Raw genomic sequence first — 18,669 nt, forward strand, 5'->3', positions numbered from 1 at the left:
GGACAATGTGGGGTCATTTCTGTCCTTAATTTCAGGCATGATGTTTATCAGTGATGATAATTTTGTTTTTCATTTGCTCCTGGAAGAATCGCTAAAGGATACCAGACATCGCCAGACCTGCGACTAACTTGGCTCCAAAACATGGCTGGAAAACACTCAGAGAGGAACAATCGTGCTGAAGCAGCACAATGTCTAGTCCATTCCGCAGCATTGGTAGCAGAGTACTTAAGTATGTTGGAAGATCGCAAATATCTTCCAGTAGGATGTGTAACCTTTCAGGTAGGAGATTGAGTTACAGATTGTCTTTGTCTATCTATTTTATACGCATTGTATTGAGTGTGGAAATGGAACATGTTTCCTTATTTCCTCTCGAAGTGAAACCCATTCCAAGAAAAGAATAGAAGGGTATGTTGAGGATGTGATAAGATGAAGTTGGGTGGGAGGAGACTTTTGTGGAGCATAAATACAGGCGTAGACTAATTGGGCCAAATGTCGTGTTTGTGTGCTGTAACTTCTATGTAATCTTCTGAATACGAATATGCCCTTACCTTCTGATCAGTATAGGCACCTACATTGTGATCTGGTGCTGAGAATCCAGGCCAAACAGAAAAATATTAATTTTATACCCACCTTTAGAAGATCCCTGATAAAACATGTGAGGGCCTCCTTCCCCTCAGTTGATATTGTGTTTCATTTATGCCTGGACTTCCATTCGAAGCTTGCCCAATTGCAAGCTGTCACCCAGAGATAGGTTCTGTATAGCTAATGTTCTTCTTGCTGTTCAGTGAGTGCTGGTATTCAGTTTATTCACTCTATTCATTTTTCCCTTTAGCACAGGGAAATGCCTGGCCTTTACTTGACAATTGCCTGCATTACCATGGTTGAAATCAGGAAATAAATGCCCTTGGGCAAGGCATTATTTGCAACAATGGGCAAAATCCAGGTGTGAGCATTTCTGCCATGAGTCAGTCACATACCTGAGATGTCACCTCATACACAGGAAGCTGCATTTCCTGTACAGAAATCACCTGGAACAGATGGTCTCACCTCAGGAAGAATTAACTTCTGCTACTATATTAAAGCTCATGTGAAGCCTGCTCCGCGTGCTTCCCTGTCCCCGTTATAAACTTTTAGTAAAATTGTAAAAAAGAATCTGGTGGCCTGCTGCACCACCATTCACATTTTCTGATTATCAAAATTATTGTGCCAGCTGTTTTCCATCATTAAATAGCAGACAGCGATCTTTTGTTTGGTTTGCTTAAAGAAGGAAGGGTTGATTTCACAGCCCTATCTTATGTTGAATTCTGTGGACCTAATGAATGGCTTATTTAGGAGAGACCTGGCAGGCTGACTTTTATTTAGACCATTTTAGATAAGTATCAGTGTGGGTGTGTGCTATATGGTTCATAGACTATCACACCGCCATAGTTTCATGGTTTGAGATCCTGGATCAATGTTGGAGATTGTGTGGAGGGGGATGGCTCCACATTACACAGCATCTGGACCACTTCCTCTTTCCAGTTATTTAAGGTGGTGAATCACAGGAGGTCAAGTTCATAATATGTATCTTTAATGCACCCAAACCATTGTATTGATGCATGTGACAGTCCCATTGGTCCTAAAAATGACAGTGAAGGGTTGAATGTGGAAAGCAGTTCATTTGGAGAGAACTATGTACTATTTTGTCTATTTCTGACTCCCTGTATTCGTATATGTTCTCACACAAAGAGAACACAAAGAGGGGTCAGATTGCATAAATTTGGGTATGCTAAATTGATCCCGGTATCTACTGTGGGACTGGGCTTGGGATTGCTGAGCTTCTCAAACGCTTCTGTATTTATTTTCTGATTTCACTGGCACAGGGGAGTGGAGAGTGAGTGCTTCCCCATGCACTGTCTCAGCTGCACCTGGCCATTCTCCTTAATGTGTTATTGGTTCCCATTTCTTTTGATTTTTATTCTCCTGAAAGCATGACTTTCAATTTCTTACTGTAAGCAATTGTTCCCTTCTGTTCAGAACCCTGAAAGTTAGAGTCCATAAAAGTTTCCATAGCTCTCTAGGGTGGTCTTGGACTAACCTGTGGTGACTCTGGCTCTGTAATCCTGCCAACTGATTGAAGCTCTCTATTCCTCCTGTCTGGAAGGTTGCTGTTGTGAAGTTAGCCAGTGTTATTATGGTGTTAGGCCCAAAGTCTAAATCTATTTCTACCCTCAAACCAGTGATTTGCAATCCTGGTTCCAGCCATCTTTACCAGTTTCAAGTTTGAATAGGCCTTTCATGCTGCTTCTCAGCAACTTATTTTCTTTATTTGCAATATTGCTGAGGCTTTTCCCCCCTCATGTTTTCCTAATGCTGCATGATTCAAAAGTTATTGTGCTTTTGATACAATCAGGTAAGTGTGTCCAAAATGCACCTGAAATTATGCTGGTTAGATTACAGTTCAAGCTTCTGTTAAAATAATCGCAAATGTAAAATCAACACAACTTCTTATATAATGCCTGAAATGTAGGAAAATGTCGCAAGGTGCTTCGCAGGTGCATTCAAACAAAATGTGACGCTGAGGAGATATTAGGGCAGGGGTAGGTAGGCACATCTTAAAGCAGGAGAGAGAGAGGTTGAGAGGTTTAGGGAGAGAATTCCAGAGCTTTGGGCCCAGCTGAAGGTACGGCCTCCAATGGTGAAGAAATTAAAATCAGGGATTCTCAGAAGGCCAGAGTTAGATGAGCACAGATATCTCGGAGGTTTGTGAGGCTGGAGGAGATTACAGAGATGGGGCGGGTTGAGACCATTGAGGCATTTGAAAACAAGGATGAAAATTTTAATAATCAGTATTGCTTAACTAGGAGCCAGTGTATGTGTTAGCAAGGGTAACGGGTGAACCAGACTGGATGTGAGTTGTGGTTTGTGCAGAATAGTTATGGATGACCTGAAGTTTACAGAGGATAAAACTTGGGAGGCTGGCCAGGAGTGTGTTGGAATAGTCAGGTCTTCAGCTAACAAGGGCATAGATGAGGGGTTCAGCAGTATATGAGCTGAGGCAGGTGCGGAGTTGGGCTGTGTTGCGGAAGTGGAAATAAGCAGTCTTAGTGATGGCGTAGATTTGTGGTTGGAAGCTCATCACAAGGTCTGATATGACACCAAGTTTGTGATATCTTCCATGAATCCGTGCTATCAGGCAGCATAATAAAATGTAATTGGTTATTTTTGCTTTTCCTTCTTTGAATTAAAAAAGTTCCTTGATGTATTTAATCTGGTGCTGTTTCATTAAAAATCTTTCAACTGTATTGATAAGTACCCAGTTCTTCACCTATTTATAACATCACTAGAAAATACTTTTTAAAAACTACACTGAACCAATTACTAGTTTTATTGGTGTACACCAGTCAGTTTCTTTGTAAATGAAATACTTTTTGATATGTAAATACTTCCAAGATGTGCCTATTAGCCTGTGCCCCTAAGAAAATGACCGCAATTTGAAAAGTCTTCCCGAGTCTGCAGAAAATTGCGTCGCTGACCTGGAGACACGATCAGTTTTGTCGAAAGGACCTGATCTAGGCAAATTGCATCTTGGATTCGCAGAAAAAACTCAATGAAAACCTGAAGTTAAGTGGTTTTAGGTGTAACTCAGATTTCCTCCACTTTTTTGCGCTGGTTCAGCTGATCCTGCAGGAATCTGGGTGTAAAACTACCAGAAACTCTTATCCCAAAAAGGTTAAGAAATAATCAGATTTGTGGTGGGGTGCTTGTGATCAGAGCTGTTAAGTACTGGCGTTGGATTGCCCCATGTCAGCATCAGAGTGATGTGACCAGACATTGATAAAACGATGACTCTGTTTGCTTTGCTAAGAAAATAGTTACATCCTTCAATGCAATATAAATATCGCACAAGTGATATATTTGTCTCTGCTTTATTCTTCTCTTCCCCTCTCAGTCTGTCCAGTTTGCTGCTTCATATATTTCTCTTGCTCATTTTCACATCTATGAGCTTTAGCAATAAATAAATATAATACTAGAGGCAGGACAATCCTACCACCCCTCTACTGACCCTTTATTTTTGGTAAAGGGCTTTCACTACTGCTGTAGTTTCAGGGATAGCCTCAGATCCATAATGTCTGTCCAACAAGATACAGGAAAACTATGAAGCCAAGATTTGCCAATACAATGGAGACATTGGATTGTGATCCTCAGATGGGAGGACAGGCGATTCAAGATTCCCGCTGAACAAGGCCAAGTTGATAATTCTGCATTGATTGTACTTGTGATCCTTAACAGAAATGTAGTCAAGCTGTTTGTAACTATAATTGTTCTCTGAGTGTCTGCATTGGTGAGACTGATCAAAGACGAACTGCTTAGGTTCGACTAATAATTAAAAGGTTTCTGTTCATATATATTGATCATAGCCTCTGTACCTTTCTTTGGTTGTTTCTAGAATATTTCTTTCAATGTTTTGGAAGAGTCTGCGGTTTCCGATGATGTTCTTTCACCGGATGAGGAAGGAATTTGCTCTGGGAAGTATTTTACAGAAGCTGGCCTTGTGGGATTGCTGGAGCAAGCTGCAGACCTGTTTTCAATGGTAAGTGTTATTTCAGTATACCAGCTCTCTTATGCTGCTGCCATGGGTGGGCAGAATGGTATCCATGAAGGCCAGCAGGCAATGTTAAGTAGTAGAGATGTGGAAATGAATGAATGAATGTACTGGGATAAAAACAGAAAGTGCTGGAAATACTCCGCAGGTCTGGTAGCATCTGTGAAAACCAAAACAAAGACCGAGATTTTCCGGGCCCGCCAGCATTGGGCGTGTTTGGTGGCGGGAGCGGACAATTATGGCGAGAAGGCCAAAAATCGATTTCACGACATTGTGGAACCAGTTTGCGATCGTCTGCTCTACCTATCAATGGCGGGCCGCGTTCCCCGCCATCGGACATCGGGAACCTCATTGTAAAACATCAGCACCTCATTATAAGGCCAGCCTGCCGGGCTCATCCCCCACCGCTGGATCATCCGCCCACGTAGGCGGGAAAACATGCCAACATGTTTCACAACAGCATATATAAGGCGTGCACTTGGTGAGCTGTTCTTCGCTCGAGATTGCAAGGTTTGTTTGCCTACATTGCTTCAGTCAGCACTCACGGTTATCAGCGCCAGGCTTCACAGACAGCACCACATCATTTTTAGAGGGGCTTACGGGTAGGTTTCTACCTACCAGATCAGTCACATGTGGGTGGCATTTTAATGGCTGCAGGGCAAGGTCTTGCTTGGGGAAAGGGGAGAAGTGGCCTCAGGCAAGGGAAAAGGCTGCAAGACAATGGCTGTGCTGGGGAAGGAGGGTAACCCAGGGTGTGTGTGGGGGACACATGTTGATCTGTGCAAGTGGTCTCAAGATGTTGAGGGCTGAGGAGGCATTCTCCAGAGGAGATAAGGCCAGATGGACATGTGAGGTTATGTGTGTGAGAATGGGTGATGCTGTCCCTTGAGCTGGCAGTAAGTGAGTTGCCAGTGAATGTGTGATGGGCTTGAGTGTGTGAGTTTAAAGTGCTGAGATGGTTGCCATACCCTGGCTGCATGGATGAGATCATTCATCCTCTATCTGCATTGGATGGCTAAACTCTTCCGTGCAACATTGGCACTGATCACCTACTGCCATCGCCTACCAAGTCGGAGTGGTAATGTAGCTGCCCCTCCTGTGGACAGAGCGGGGATAGAGGACGTCACAGCGGGCCTCCACAGCGTCCAAAAGGCATTTGAGGGCTACAGTCTTCTTGCCTTTTGGGGCCATGTCTTCTTTGCTGCAGTCCTGGGCTGGAAGCATTGAGCGTGGCTGTATTTTAAACATGTTGCCTGGCGTGATGAAGTAGTCCGCCTACCATTGAAACGGCGTGTATTCCGGGAATGCATAATTAATGCAGCGGATTTGGGATGATATGGTATGAAAAGCCGCCATTGCGGCCGGTGAGTAAAATGTTGTTTTACCCGCCCACTACCGCACTTAGTGCAAATCTGGGACGATTCCACCCAGAGTTAACAGTTCAAGTCCAATGTGACTTCTTCGGAATCGAAGAGAGGAAGAAATGTGATGGGTTTTATGCTATTTGCTTGACAACCTTTGGAGATCAGGGCATATTACTAGAGTGTTTCTATCATGACATTAATGACTAAGGTAGCATCCATAGTCTGCCAAAGGAATGGGTTTGATGAGTTGAATGGTTTTGTTTCTCTCATTCCACTTTTTCTTTCCTTTTAGTGTTTTACTCAAGATAATTTTTTGTATTTTTTTCTCCACTTATCCATTTGCCATCTACTCCATTAGAGTGATCTTACCCAGCAACATTGACAAGCACAGTCCACTATTTGCTGTATGCAGTTAGGGCAAATGGGTAAAATTTATATATGCAATCAGTAGTGGGCTAATGATAGTGATTAGGAACACATGGCTAGGTTAATTTTTATCCTTCCTAGCCCAAAGCTAATTGTTGACTGACCGAAATCAGCTAATTCAGTCATTGTGCTGAATTAGATTGGGGAACTTCATTAAAAGGTGGATAGGCAATGGCTAATATGTAAGGAATGAATGTATGCATTGCAACAGTTGCACATTCCTTTCTTGTACAAAAAAACAACTGATAAAGCAGCCCAACCATGGCTAACAAAAGAAATTAAGGATAGTACTAGATCCAAAGAGGAATCATATAATGTTACTAGAAAAAGTAGCAAGCCTGAGGATTGGCAGCAGTTTAGAATTTAGGACCAAGAGATTGATTAAGAGGAAAATAGAGTATGAGAGTTAACTTGCAAGGCACATAAAATTGGACTGTAAAAGCTTCTATATGTAAAAACAAAAAGATTAGTGAAGACAAATGTAGATCCCTTACAGTCCAAAACAGGAGAATTTATAATAGAGAACAAGGAAATGGCAGAGCATTTAAACAACTACTTTAGTTCTGTCTTCATGGAGGAAGACACAAGTAACTTCCCAGAAATATTAGGGAAACAAAGGTCTAGTGAGAAGGAGGAATTAGAGGAAATTAGTATTTCTAAAACAATAGTGCTGGAGAAATTAATAGGACTGAAAGCTGATAAATCCCCAAGGCCTGATAATCTACATCCCAGGGTACTAGAGGAGGTGGCCATGGAAATAATGGATGTGTTAGTTGTCATCTTCCAAAATTCTGTAGATTCTGGAATAGTCCCGGCAGATTGGAGAGTGGCGAATGTAACCCCACTATTTAAAAAAGGAGGAAGGGAGAAAACAGGGAATTACAGACCAGTTAACCTAACATCAGTAGTAGGGAAAATGCTAGAGACTGTTATAAAGGATGTGATAACAGGACACTTTGAAAATATCAACGGGATTAGACAAAGTCAACATGAATTTGTGAAAGGGAAATCATTTTGACAAACCTACTGGAGTTTTTTTGAGGACCTAACTAGCAGAATAGATAAGGGAGAACCAGGGGATATGGTGTATTTGAATTTTCAGAAAGCTTTTGATAAAGTCCCACATAAGAGGTTAGTGTGTAAAATTAAAGCACATGAGATTGGGGTAAGATATTGGCAAGGATTGAGAATTGGTTAGCAGACAGGAAACATAGAGTAGGAATAAATGGGTCTTTTTCAGAGTGGCAGGTGGGGTACCGCAGGGATAAGTGCTTGGGCCCCAGCTATTCACAATATATATCAATGATTTGGATGAGGGAACCAAATGTAATATTTCCAAGTTTATTGATGACACAAAACTTGGTGGGAATGTGAGCATTGAGGAGGTTGTTAAGAGGCTTCAAGGTAATTTAGACAGGTTGAGTGAGTAGTCAAATACTTGGCAGATGCAGTATAACGTGGATAAGTGTGAAGTTATCCACTTTGGTAGGAAAATGGCAGAGCATTATTAAATAGTGATAGATTGGGAAATGTTGATGCACAAAGGTGGCCTTGTACACCAATCACTGAAAGCAAGCATGCAGGTGCAGCAAGCAGTTAAGAAGGCAAATCGTATGTTGGCCTTCATTGTGAGAGGACTTGAGCACAGGAGCAAAGATGTCTTACTGCAGCTGTACAGGGCCTTGGTGAGACCACACCTGGAGTAGTGTGTGCGGTTTTGGTTTCCTCACCTAAGAAAGGATATCCTTGCCATCGAGGGAGTACAGCGAAGGTTCACCAGACTGATTCCTGGGATGGCAAGATTGTCATATGAGGAGGGATTAGGTTGACTAGACCTGTATTCATTGGAGTTTAGAAGAATGAGAGGAGATCTTATTGAAACATATAAAATTCTGACAGGGATGTACAGACTGGATGCAGGGATGATGTTTCCTCTGGCTCATATGGCCCAGTATGAACAAGGGGTTACAGTCTCAGGATATGGGGTAGGCCATTTAGGACTGAGATGAGGAGAAACTTCTTCACTCAGAGGGTGGTGAACATATGCAATTCTTTACCACAGAAGGCTGTGGAGGCCAAGTCACTGAATATATTTAAGAAGGAAATAGATTTCTGGACTCTAAAGGCATCAAGGGTTATGGGCAGAGAGCAGGAGGACAGCGTTGAAATAGATCAGCCATGATCATATAGAATGGCGGAGCAGACTCGAAGGGCAGAATGACCTACTCCTGCCCCCATTTTCTGTGTTTCTATTAGGGGGCTTTCTGTCGCATTTCCAATCTATTTGCACAGGAATCTAGCAGCCACTTTAAATACTTCCTCAAGCTGCAGACATTATTACACAAAAGACGGTTTCTTAAGCATTGGCCTCATGGTGAAATAAGATGTTGATGTTCACTATCTCAGGTTGGTTAAGTTACTTCACACCATAACTCAGAATAAATTTTGTAACCTCCCCCCCCCTCAACTGTAATTGCATAGTGAAAAATGCTGACTTTAATTTGCTGCATTAATTATTTTGGACTTGCAAATAACAGGCTGGAATGTATGAGGCAGTTAATGAAGTTTACAAGGTTCTAATCCCAATCCATGAGGCTAATCGTGATGCAAAAAAACTGGCCACTATTCATGGTAAACTCCAAGATGCATTCAGCAAAATAGTCCATCAGGTAATTTATTTCACACGCTTTATTTGTTTAACTTTAAATATATTTTCAAATTGTGGATACTTGATTTTAGGTAATTTCCTTTCTTAGTTCATTTTTGCTGTAAGAATTGAGCTCATTATTGGAAAAAATATCTAAAAACATACATTTAAAATTGTATATGCATGCTTTTCTTTTTGCACATAATCCAAACTTTACAGGATCTTGTTTGTTGTGTAACTGACTTGACATGACTCTACTTTCTGTTACACAGAGTACTGGCTGGGAGGTAGGTGTTACTTCAGTTGATGTTGGAACACTAATGTTTAATGCGAATGCTTTGCCCGTGTGTGCTGGCTGTGGGTGTTCTGTTGTTGTCTGGCTATGATGCCATTTCTTTTGACCTCAGAGTTGTAATTTTTTCTGCTGAGGTCATGTGAAATGCTTTCGGATGAACAGATCTCACAGACGGTGCATGTTAAGTAGACATTTTCTCACTAATGAAGAGTCCTGTGAATGAGTCACTTCCATTATCACTAGCTTTTAATCGTGTTTGTTCCACAGACATGTATTTGCCTCTCACTGCTACTGGCAGTAAGGCTTTCTTTATTTTACTAGTTTTGATTTATACATTTTTTTTCTCAATGCAATTATTTGTGTCCATTGTTCACAAGTCACACATTGCAACATTGCATGGTAAAGTACCTCCCTAGCCTGTTTACTTGTCGAGTTGTGATTTGTGTTAGTCTCCTGTCCTTTCTCAATCATCTATCTTGTGGTGGGCTGAGTATGCTATCCCTCTTATACCAGATACTGCATGTTGTGCTGTGCTGTGATGTTTGAGTGGAGTTGATAGCTGCTGTCTTTTTAAATTTACTTTTATTACTGGAATTTGTTGCTTTTTTTGTTTCAAAGATCCCTGCCCTTTTAAAATAATTTATGTTTTTTCCTCTCTCTTTCTCGCCCTGATGCTGACCCCTTCCTCCTGCTTTTATAACTGTCCTAATTGTGGTAAGTTTTCTACTTTGTTGATCTATTGCGATACCTGATGCATTCATTGAGCATTCCTTGTTGGGGAAAGAAATGAAATTTTATGTCAATCACATGACTTTTTATTTTCTCCTCTGGGTGCTTGCTTTTATCATGCATCCTAGATACCAACATTCATTGTGTTGGGATTAAGGTGGTTGTCTTGTGTGACTAAATATTTTTAATAATTCTGCAACATTCACTCCCATAAGCTAGTATTTCAATTTTTCTTCTTCTACAAAGTTACTGTTAATTTTGACAGAGGCCAAGAACAGCCCCAGCCCTGGACGGCGTTCTTTACCACGTGTAAGCTGGCTTCATGCTGCTCTCAAATTAGATAAAAGTAAAGCCCTACTGATAGGTGCATATACAAAACACTGCTAACCAGAGTTACAATGCTGGTTTAAAAAAATGTTTATGTCCTCTTTGAAGCTTAAGAAATGTGAGACTGTCTCTGAAAGTGATTTCACAATTGAAGCCCCAAATCAAACAGATGGATTTCACTGGATTTTATACTGTGTTTTTTACAAAGTTTAAACCACTTTTTAGATATCCTGAATTTGCCACATTTTGCTTAGATTATGATGAACCAAGATTCTATAAAGCATTCTGATCTTTGTGAACACAAGAGCTGATTTTTCTATTGGCTGGTAGCCATGCACAACATACCCAAAGTGTGCTACGTCTGATCATACCTGAACCCACTTGTATTTGCAAGGTTAGGTTATTTAAAAGGCTCAGGCCCTCTCTCAATGCTCCCCATCAAGGCCTAGTAACTGAAAGGGGGAAAGTCAGTGCTTGGCTCTTCTGGCTATTGCCCCAATAGCCAGGAGGTCTCCAGTGTTGATCCCCAGTTTGATAATCCTGTAAAAAAAAAAAGATTTGCCTTTGGAGCCTTTTTATTTGGTGCCTGTCTCTCTTTAACCCTCTGATTAGAAAAAAGCTGGTGCCATGCCTAGTGGCCAATTTCCTTAAAACACCCCTGAAAATGGGTGGACCAGTGATGAGAGGAAATTGAAGTGAGAACGGTGAGAACACCCCCTTGTCTCATGACAATGTTTTGCCTGTGCCTGTTGTAGAAGCAGGCATTCCACCTCACAGGAGTGTGAAAATTCCTGCAAATCCCAAGGCAATATAAAGGGGGCAGAGACCCTCTGTCACTTTACTTTGCACTGGAAGAATAAACATTCCCTGGTGGAAAGTCATATGAAAATTGAGATGATAATGTCAAGAAGTTGCATCCAAAATATGAATTTTATGAGCAAGGTTGTTTGATATCAAAGATCCCATGGGATTTTTAAAAGAGAAGCAGGATATGTTTCCATTGTCCTGCTAACATTTGTCTCAGGAGCAGCATTTTATTTAGAGCTCCATGCAATTGCCTGGTCCTAACTCCCACCTTTATTCCACTGAACTGAAACTACCAAAAACGGATTAACTGATAGTTCATCTTATTGGTGTTTCTGGGACATTTCTGCAAAATGGCTGCTTTGTTTGCTTAAATAACAACAGTGATTGCAGTTCAAAGTAACACTTTGTGACATTTCTGAGAGTTGTGATTAGGAGCGTTAATAGGAGTAGGCCATTCAACTGCTTGAACCTACTTCGCCATTCAATTAGATTGGAAACAATCTGCACTTAACTCTGTTTATCCACCGTTGCTCCTTATTCTTTATTATGCTTACCTACCAAAAACCTATTTCAGTCTCAAAGCTCCAATTGTCATAGTGTTCTTGGATTTTATGGGGAGAGCTCCCAATCTTCACTACCCTTCCTGTGAGCAAGTGCTTCCAGGTTTCACTCTTGAATGGCCCAGCTCTAATTTTAAGAATATGTCCCCTTGTTCTTGACTCCCCCGCCAGAGGAAGTAGAGTAGATTTGGAGAAACTATCATTTTTTTTTTAACAACTTAAATATCTCAATCAGATCACCCTTCAGTCTTCTGTACTGAAGGGAATATAAACTAGGTTTATGAAATCTGTCTTCATAATTTAATTCTTTAAAACATAGCATCGTTCTGGTGAATCTGTGCTGCACCCACCACAAGGCCAATATATTCATTCTTGAGATTTTGTGCCCAAAACTAAATGCAGTATTTCAGATGGAGTCTAACCAGTGCTGTATACAACTAAAGCATAATATCCTTCCCTTTGTATTCCAGTCCATTTGAGATAAAGGCCAACATTTCATTAACCTTTTTGATTGTTTTTGTACCTTTCTGCTAGTTTTTAATGCTTTATCGATGGACCCCCAAATCTCTCTGCCCCTTTATAGACCCTACTTTCTCACCATTTAGAAAGTACTCCTGTATTGAGGCCAAAGTGGATGACCTTACACTTGACCATATTAAACTCTCTTTGTCTTAATTTTGTCTACGTGCTTAATCTGTCTATGTCCCTTTGCAACACCTACATTACATACTGTCACTCCTATTTTGGCCACCTGTCTTTATTCCTCCATCAATCATCAATGAATATGGTGAAAAGCTGAGGCCACAGAACACACCCCGGAGGAACACCACTGGTCACATCCCATTATTCAGAGTACAAACCCTTTATTTCTGTTTTCTGTCTCTCATCTTCCAATTTAATTTCCAAACTAAGTCAAAAGGCTGCCTGCAATCCCAGGCACAGTCACTTTTTCTAATAGTCGTTTGGATGGAATCTTATCAACTGCCTTCTGTACAATCATATTGACAACATCCATAGATACGTACTTAAGAAAGTGGCAGGGCAGGTTGAGAAAGTGGCTAAAAAGGCATACGGGATCTTAGGTTTAAAAAACAGAGGCATAAGGTACAAGAGCAAGGAGATTGTGTTGAACTTTTATAAAACACTGGCTTGGCATCAACAATAGTATTGTGTCCAATTCTGGGAACCACACATTGGGCAGGATGTCAATGTTTCAGAAATGATGCAGAAAAGGTTTATGAAAATGTTTCCAGGGATGAGGGATGGATGGATAGATTGAAGAAGCTGGGCTTCTTAGAGAAGAGAAGGCTGAGAAGAGATTTGATAAAGGAGTTCAAAATTATGAGGGATCTAGACAAAGTAGATAGGGAGAAACTAGACAAAGGGTCAAGAACCCAGAGGACATTGATTTGAAGGTGATTGTCAAAAGGAGCAATGTTGACATGAAAGAAAATGTTGTTATGCAATGAGTGGTTAGGATCGGGAATGCACTGCCTAAAAGTGTGGTGGAGGCAGATTCAATCATGGCTTCCAAAAGGAAATTGGATAAGCAGCTGAAGAAAGAAAATTTACAGGACCACAGGGATAGGAAGTGGGACTAGCTGGGTTGCTTTGCAGAGAGAAAACATGGACACCTCCTATGGTTCAATGATTAGTTACTGCTTCAAAAGGTTTATCTTGGTTAGTCAGACATGACTTAACCCTAACAAAACTGTGCATGAGGATTTACATAAAAGCGGGTCTTTCAAATACACTCAAGTGAAAAAACAAACCATAGATATTTGTATTTGATGCCACGCTACTATAAGTAGAAATCAGGAGTGAATATTGCACAATTTGTTTTGTTAAATTATCTCTGTCTCACATCCTGCTTGTTGCAATTTCTACTGTCTTAAAGTATAATTTGCTGTCAAAATTAGTATTTATTCCTTTGTTGGTTTGCGTCTGTTCCTTTTGTTGCTTTTTCCTCTGTTACCTGCTGTGCCTGTTATCTGCTTGTAGATTTTCTATATGCTGCAAACACATAGGCAGCATTTCAATATGATTGAGCTACATACAGCAAAACACACCGAAAAATATATGCCACGACATTGCATATGTAGCATGACAGAATGGAAAGACACAAGTTTGATTTCCCCACTCAAATTAAACCATGCCAAAAAGGAGGTATTTGATATAGACTGCTGTACCTCTGTGCAGACAAAAGGAAAATTGAACAGGGTGTACTGTTGTCATGTCATTATCTTGTGGCTCTTAAGAACTGCTAAAGAGGGCAATGCCAGAGGAGGGCAACGGGCTCCCCACTTTCCCCCTCAATGGCAGAAGCACTGCACTGTTGACAACAGCTCCTCTTGTTTCCTTGGAGCAGTAACTGCTATAATTATAATTCTGGTGAGTACCAGTACTGATTTGTGCTAATAATAGAAAGAGGGAAGGGTCAGGGAAAGTATGTCTAGGAAACATTTACCCTTTTGCCTTCCTAGATAAAATAGGGCTATGCAGAGAGTACAGAGTTTTTCCTGGTTGTCAGGAAACTGCAGCGTGGTCCAAAGTAGCATCTCCCATTGAAATAAACAGAAATATTTAGAGATGTAGCTGAGAGTTTAATTACATTGTTTCAAGAGATGGGGGAGTACTTTGTACAGAAAGTACTCTTCATAAATTTTTCATCCTCTTTGAGCTTACAGCAATCCTATGTATACAGTTAAAATGACAGTCAACATAAGAGTTTCCAAAATAGATTAACAGGAAAAAAATCCATGATTGCAATACAGTACAGGCATTTTAATTTTCATTCTAGCCCAAAATGCACGACATGCAATCATCTTTAAGTGATGTCCTAATTCTCTAACCTTTATTAACATTCTAAAGTTTTTTGTTTGCAGTTGATTAACAGTGTGTTAACTTCTCCTTCTCAATGCATATGTTGGTGTGAATTGTTTTGTACCAATTAATTGAGTTTTTTTATTTTTACCAACCCAATGTTTTCTGTGAGTTGTATTTTGGTTTTAAAGTGGGTAATTGTTATGTATTGTTGATCTATGTTATATATAGAGAGAGGATTAATTTACCTCATCCAGCAGCACTTTTCTGATTGCTATAGCCTACATTATTAGCACTTGGAAAATCTGAGACTTGCACAATGGTATCCAACATCTAACCAAGTATTTCAGTGGTCCCAGCAACCACCAGGATCAAATTCCTGAGACATTTGTCCTTATTACAGTTATCTCTCGATACTCCCAATGCTGACCCGAATAAACAAAAAAAATTATTTTTAATCTTTGTTAATTTATATCCAATAAATGCTGCAAAATTAAGGTGTTTGAGCTTTCTTGGAGGCAGAAATTTGTTTCAGTTATTTAATATATAAAACTAATATACACGCTAACTTGTATCTCATGCTAAATAGATTGCTCAGTTTGGATCTAGTCTATACTAGAAAGATCCAATCTGTATTAAGCAATTTTAGCTCAACCAAGGAGCAACTGGGCCACTATCATATCAATACTCCTAGTCCTGAGAGGGGAAACAATCAGTCCTACAGGATACCTTTGGGTAAGGCCAGGATTGGGATCAGCTGTGATGTTATCACAGACATATATTTTATTGACACTTCCTAAATCTACTTGTGAAAAACGGCCACTTAGAGGCAAGGTACTGGATAGTACCTAGAACTGATGGAACTAATTCCCAGTGTTGGGTCAGTGTTTTCATAATAGCAGAGGGAGAATATTAAAAGTATAATATTGAATATTATTTTCCTAAATGCTGCATAAGCAACAGTGTTAATCTGGTATTGAAAGGATTAACTTTGATTTGTAATGATAAAAAACACAATGTTTTAGCAGTAATAAATCACACTATTCTACCTCATTATACCTTGATTTGAAGTAATGTGTGTAGGAAACCATGGAGGTGCAAGATATTAATAGCAGCAAAGCACTGCACCATGGGATGGCAGAATGTAAATGTGGTTTTCCATTGTGCCATCATAGCCTATCAGAGAGATGTCAAGTTGAGGCCAAATAGTTCCCAGTGAGACGTGGGGCCCAGGAGAAGAGTTGGAAAGGCATTTTCAAAACCTTTTGGAAGGTATAAAATGTATTGTAAGTTTGTTTTGCAAATGTTTTGTGGCAGGTGTGAGCAAGGCAGTTTGGGCATTTTTCATTTGATGCTTCCTTATTTTCTTGGCCCACATGCTTTTCAAAAGCTACTTTGAAAATAACATGGGCAGTGACAGCTTAATCTACCACACTGCTCCTCCAAACTTTGATTGGATGGAGGGAAATAAAGGGAGTTTTTTTTCCATAATTGGCCATTGAGGTTAAAAGCTAAAATGCAATTAAAATGTTTGATATGTTGAATGTGAAAGGGAACTTACTAAGAAGGTGAGGATGAACAACAGAGATGTGAAGATCCCATTTAATTTGTTGCTTTTGGGATCGAAGAGTATTTAGACTTTCCCATAAGTTTAAATGAGTTGGGTAGAATATAAATAGGCTGTGGAAGGAGTGGGCATAATAGACTGATTGGACTTTTCTAACTGTTTTCATGTGAAAACTATAAATAGGATCGTTGCTGCAGTTGGATTGTGTGTGGTTCCTCCAAGATAACCATAAAAATTCCCTTTTATAGGATGGAAAGAGGATGTTTGGTACCTACTTCCGTGTTGGCTTCTATGGGTCCAAGCTTGGTGACCTGGATGAACAAGAGTTTGTTTACAAAGAGCCAGCCATAACAAAACTGGCTGAAATCTCTCATCGTCTTGAGGTGAGCTGAGATAACCATGACATAACTTTATTAATTTTGTATTTCCAAAAAGCCCTGTTCAATAAATTGTCAGCAACTTGTTTTATTTTTAAAAACCTAGGCAATCAACCATGGTATTGAACGTGGACAGTGTTGAACAAATGAAGTCCCCAGATCCGACCAGGTTAGAGGGTGGAAGACAATTGGATTGAGGCAGACAGTAATGTGACAGTGGTAGACTGAAGATGCTAGAGTAAAATGGTCAGGTGGGTTGGGAAAGCAGGAAGGTACAGCAGGATAGACGAGAGGCTGAGTAGAGCAGGGTATAGAAGAGACAAGTAGAACAAGGTTAGAAGCAGGGAATTGAATATCGAGAAGAGTTAGATGCCAGAGAAAGGGAAGGTAGAATGGGTTAGTAGATAGAAGGAGGAGTTAAAGGAAAGTGAGAGGATAGAGACATGGGAAAAGGTAGCGCGAAGTAGGAAGCCATAGGAGATGGGGTAGTGGCAAGAACTGAAGCATGACGGAGTGGGGTTGCAGCCCAAAGGAAGCAGCTGCGTTGCTGGGACCCATGACACGGCATACTAAGTTCAGATAGGGGTGGGGTTGGTGAAGGAGTGATGAATGGAGAGCACAGGTGGCAGGGTCCTGGAAGAAAATAAGCTTGTGCGGGCAGCTCTTTTGAACTCTTTGGCAGCACAAAATAAAACAGCTTAGCACTACAGGAGAGGAATCAGTTGACAGAACAGACCACTGACCAAAAGTAGCAAAAGACAGAGAACAGCAATGAAAAACCAGGACGGAATTCCATGTTTTTGTTGGAGGAGAGCTTGGCATATTGATGGGGAGCTCTGAGTTTTCCTGTTGGGGTGCAGGATAGACTGGCAGTTGCAAAGTTATGAGGCTGACAACAAGTATGATGTCTGTGGAAAAAGATCTCAGGGCATCTGCGGGCAACATCTGGCTGGAGATTATTGAAGACAAGGAAATCAGCAGCTTGATAGCCAGACATATTCATCCAGCAGGATTTTGCTGAGTTGGGAAGATCAAAAGTCTGACAGGAGCAAGAGATTTAAAATCAAAAGGCGGACTGCGGTTGTTTGAACAAATCTTGAAAAATGATTTATCCTGAAGCTTACTTGCCTCAAAACAACATGGCGATCCAGTATAGTGCAAAGGGACAGATCAGAATCTGCTTTACAATAACACCCAGTAGTTATTGCCTGTGGCTGTAGGCAGACTCAAAATATGTTTTTAAACCAAATATACTCGCTATAAAATAGTTGGACTGCCTTTGTAACAGTTCACCACTGGAGCTCTTAATTACATTGCAAAACCCGGTTACAGTGCCACCTACAGTCATAATTGGTGTGCAATATCTTTTTAAAATGGATTTTGCCACAGACATGATTTTTATACGTTTCAAAATACTATAGACTACCATAATACTTATCAGTGTTTAATATTTAATGAATGCATTTCTTTTGGATTAGGCATTTTATGGTGAACGTTTTGGTGAGGATGTTGTGGAAGTTATCAAAGATTCCAATCCAGTGGACAAATGCAAACTGGATCCTAATAAGGTGAAGGATATGTTATGGTAACAGCTATCTATCAAATCTTCCCTTTTCTCCCCTCCTCTTCTAAACATGCCATCTCTTAATGGGGTTTAGTTACGCAAGTCCTGTACCTCAAGTGGTCATTTCTTCGTGTGCGAGAGTAGCCAATGTGTGCTGCCAGGCTCTTTGGCCATGAAAGGCATTATAGCTGATCCTGATTCTCACAGAACATCCACTCTCACACACTTTGCATCACAACTGATTTTTTTCACCAGGTGTTGAAGCCAGTTACAGCACCCTGTTTGATGTCAGTAATATATTGTGACAATCACAGGCAGATTCCTGTCATTGATTCTAGCACTCATAAATATATAATGCAAAATGAAGATTAAACCTTTGAAGGCAAAATACCTTAGTTTCCATAATTTTCCAACGTGCTTGCTTACATTTTACTCCAGACTCCAGTGGTTGCACACAATAGAAATGTGGTGCCACATCCCACAAATTCAAGTGAAATTTTGGAGTTGGGGGAAACTAGAACAAATAGGAGAAAGTGAAGAAGAAACAGGAGGAAATAGCAAGCCTTCTGGCAGGGGAGCAGATTGATGGATTCAAGGA

At 40.5% G+C, this 18,669-nt stretch overlaps 1 protein-coding gene across 12 annotated transcripts in view; it reads left to right on the plus strand.

Annotated features, from left to right (window-relative positions):
- dock7 (dedicator of cytokinesis 7) overlaps positions 1 to 18,669 on the plus strand; it is a 174,644-nt gene that overhangs the window by 149,936 nt on the left and 6,039 nt on the right. For 8 of the 12 annotated variants that reach the window (XM_078561325.1, XM_078561328.1, XM_078561330.1 and 5 more), the window contains 6 exons: positions 87 to 279; positions 4,430 to 4,573; positions 8,913 to 9,044; positions 9,295 to 9,309; positions 16,388 to 16,513; positions 17,986 to 18,075. In XM_078561325.1, the coding sequence (XP_078417451.1) occupies positions 87 to 279; positions 4,430 to 4,573; positions 8,913 to 9,044; positions 9,295 to 9,309; positions 16,388 to 16,513; positions 17,986 to 18,075 (700 nt within the window). Of the gene's footprint in view, positions 1 to 86; positions 280 to 4,429; positions 4,574 to 8,912; positions 9,045 to 9,294; positions 9,310 to 16,378; positions 16,514 to 17,985; positions 18,076 to 18,669 lie in introns of all 12 variants that reach the window. The other 4 variants (XM_078561327.1, XM_078561329.1, XM_078561333.1 and 1 more) reach the window with 1 other exon arrangement.

The sequence above is a fragment of the Cetorhinus maximus genome, chromosome 17, assembly GCF_964194155.1.
Source record: "Cetorhinus maximus chromosome 17, sCetMax3.hap1.1, whole genome shotgun sequence".
Classification (NCBI taxonomy): domain Eukaryota; kingdom Metazoa; phylum Chordata; class Chondrichthyes; order Lamniformes; family Cetorhinidae; genus Cetorhinus; species Cetorhinus maximus.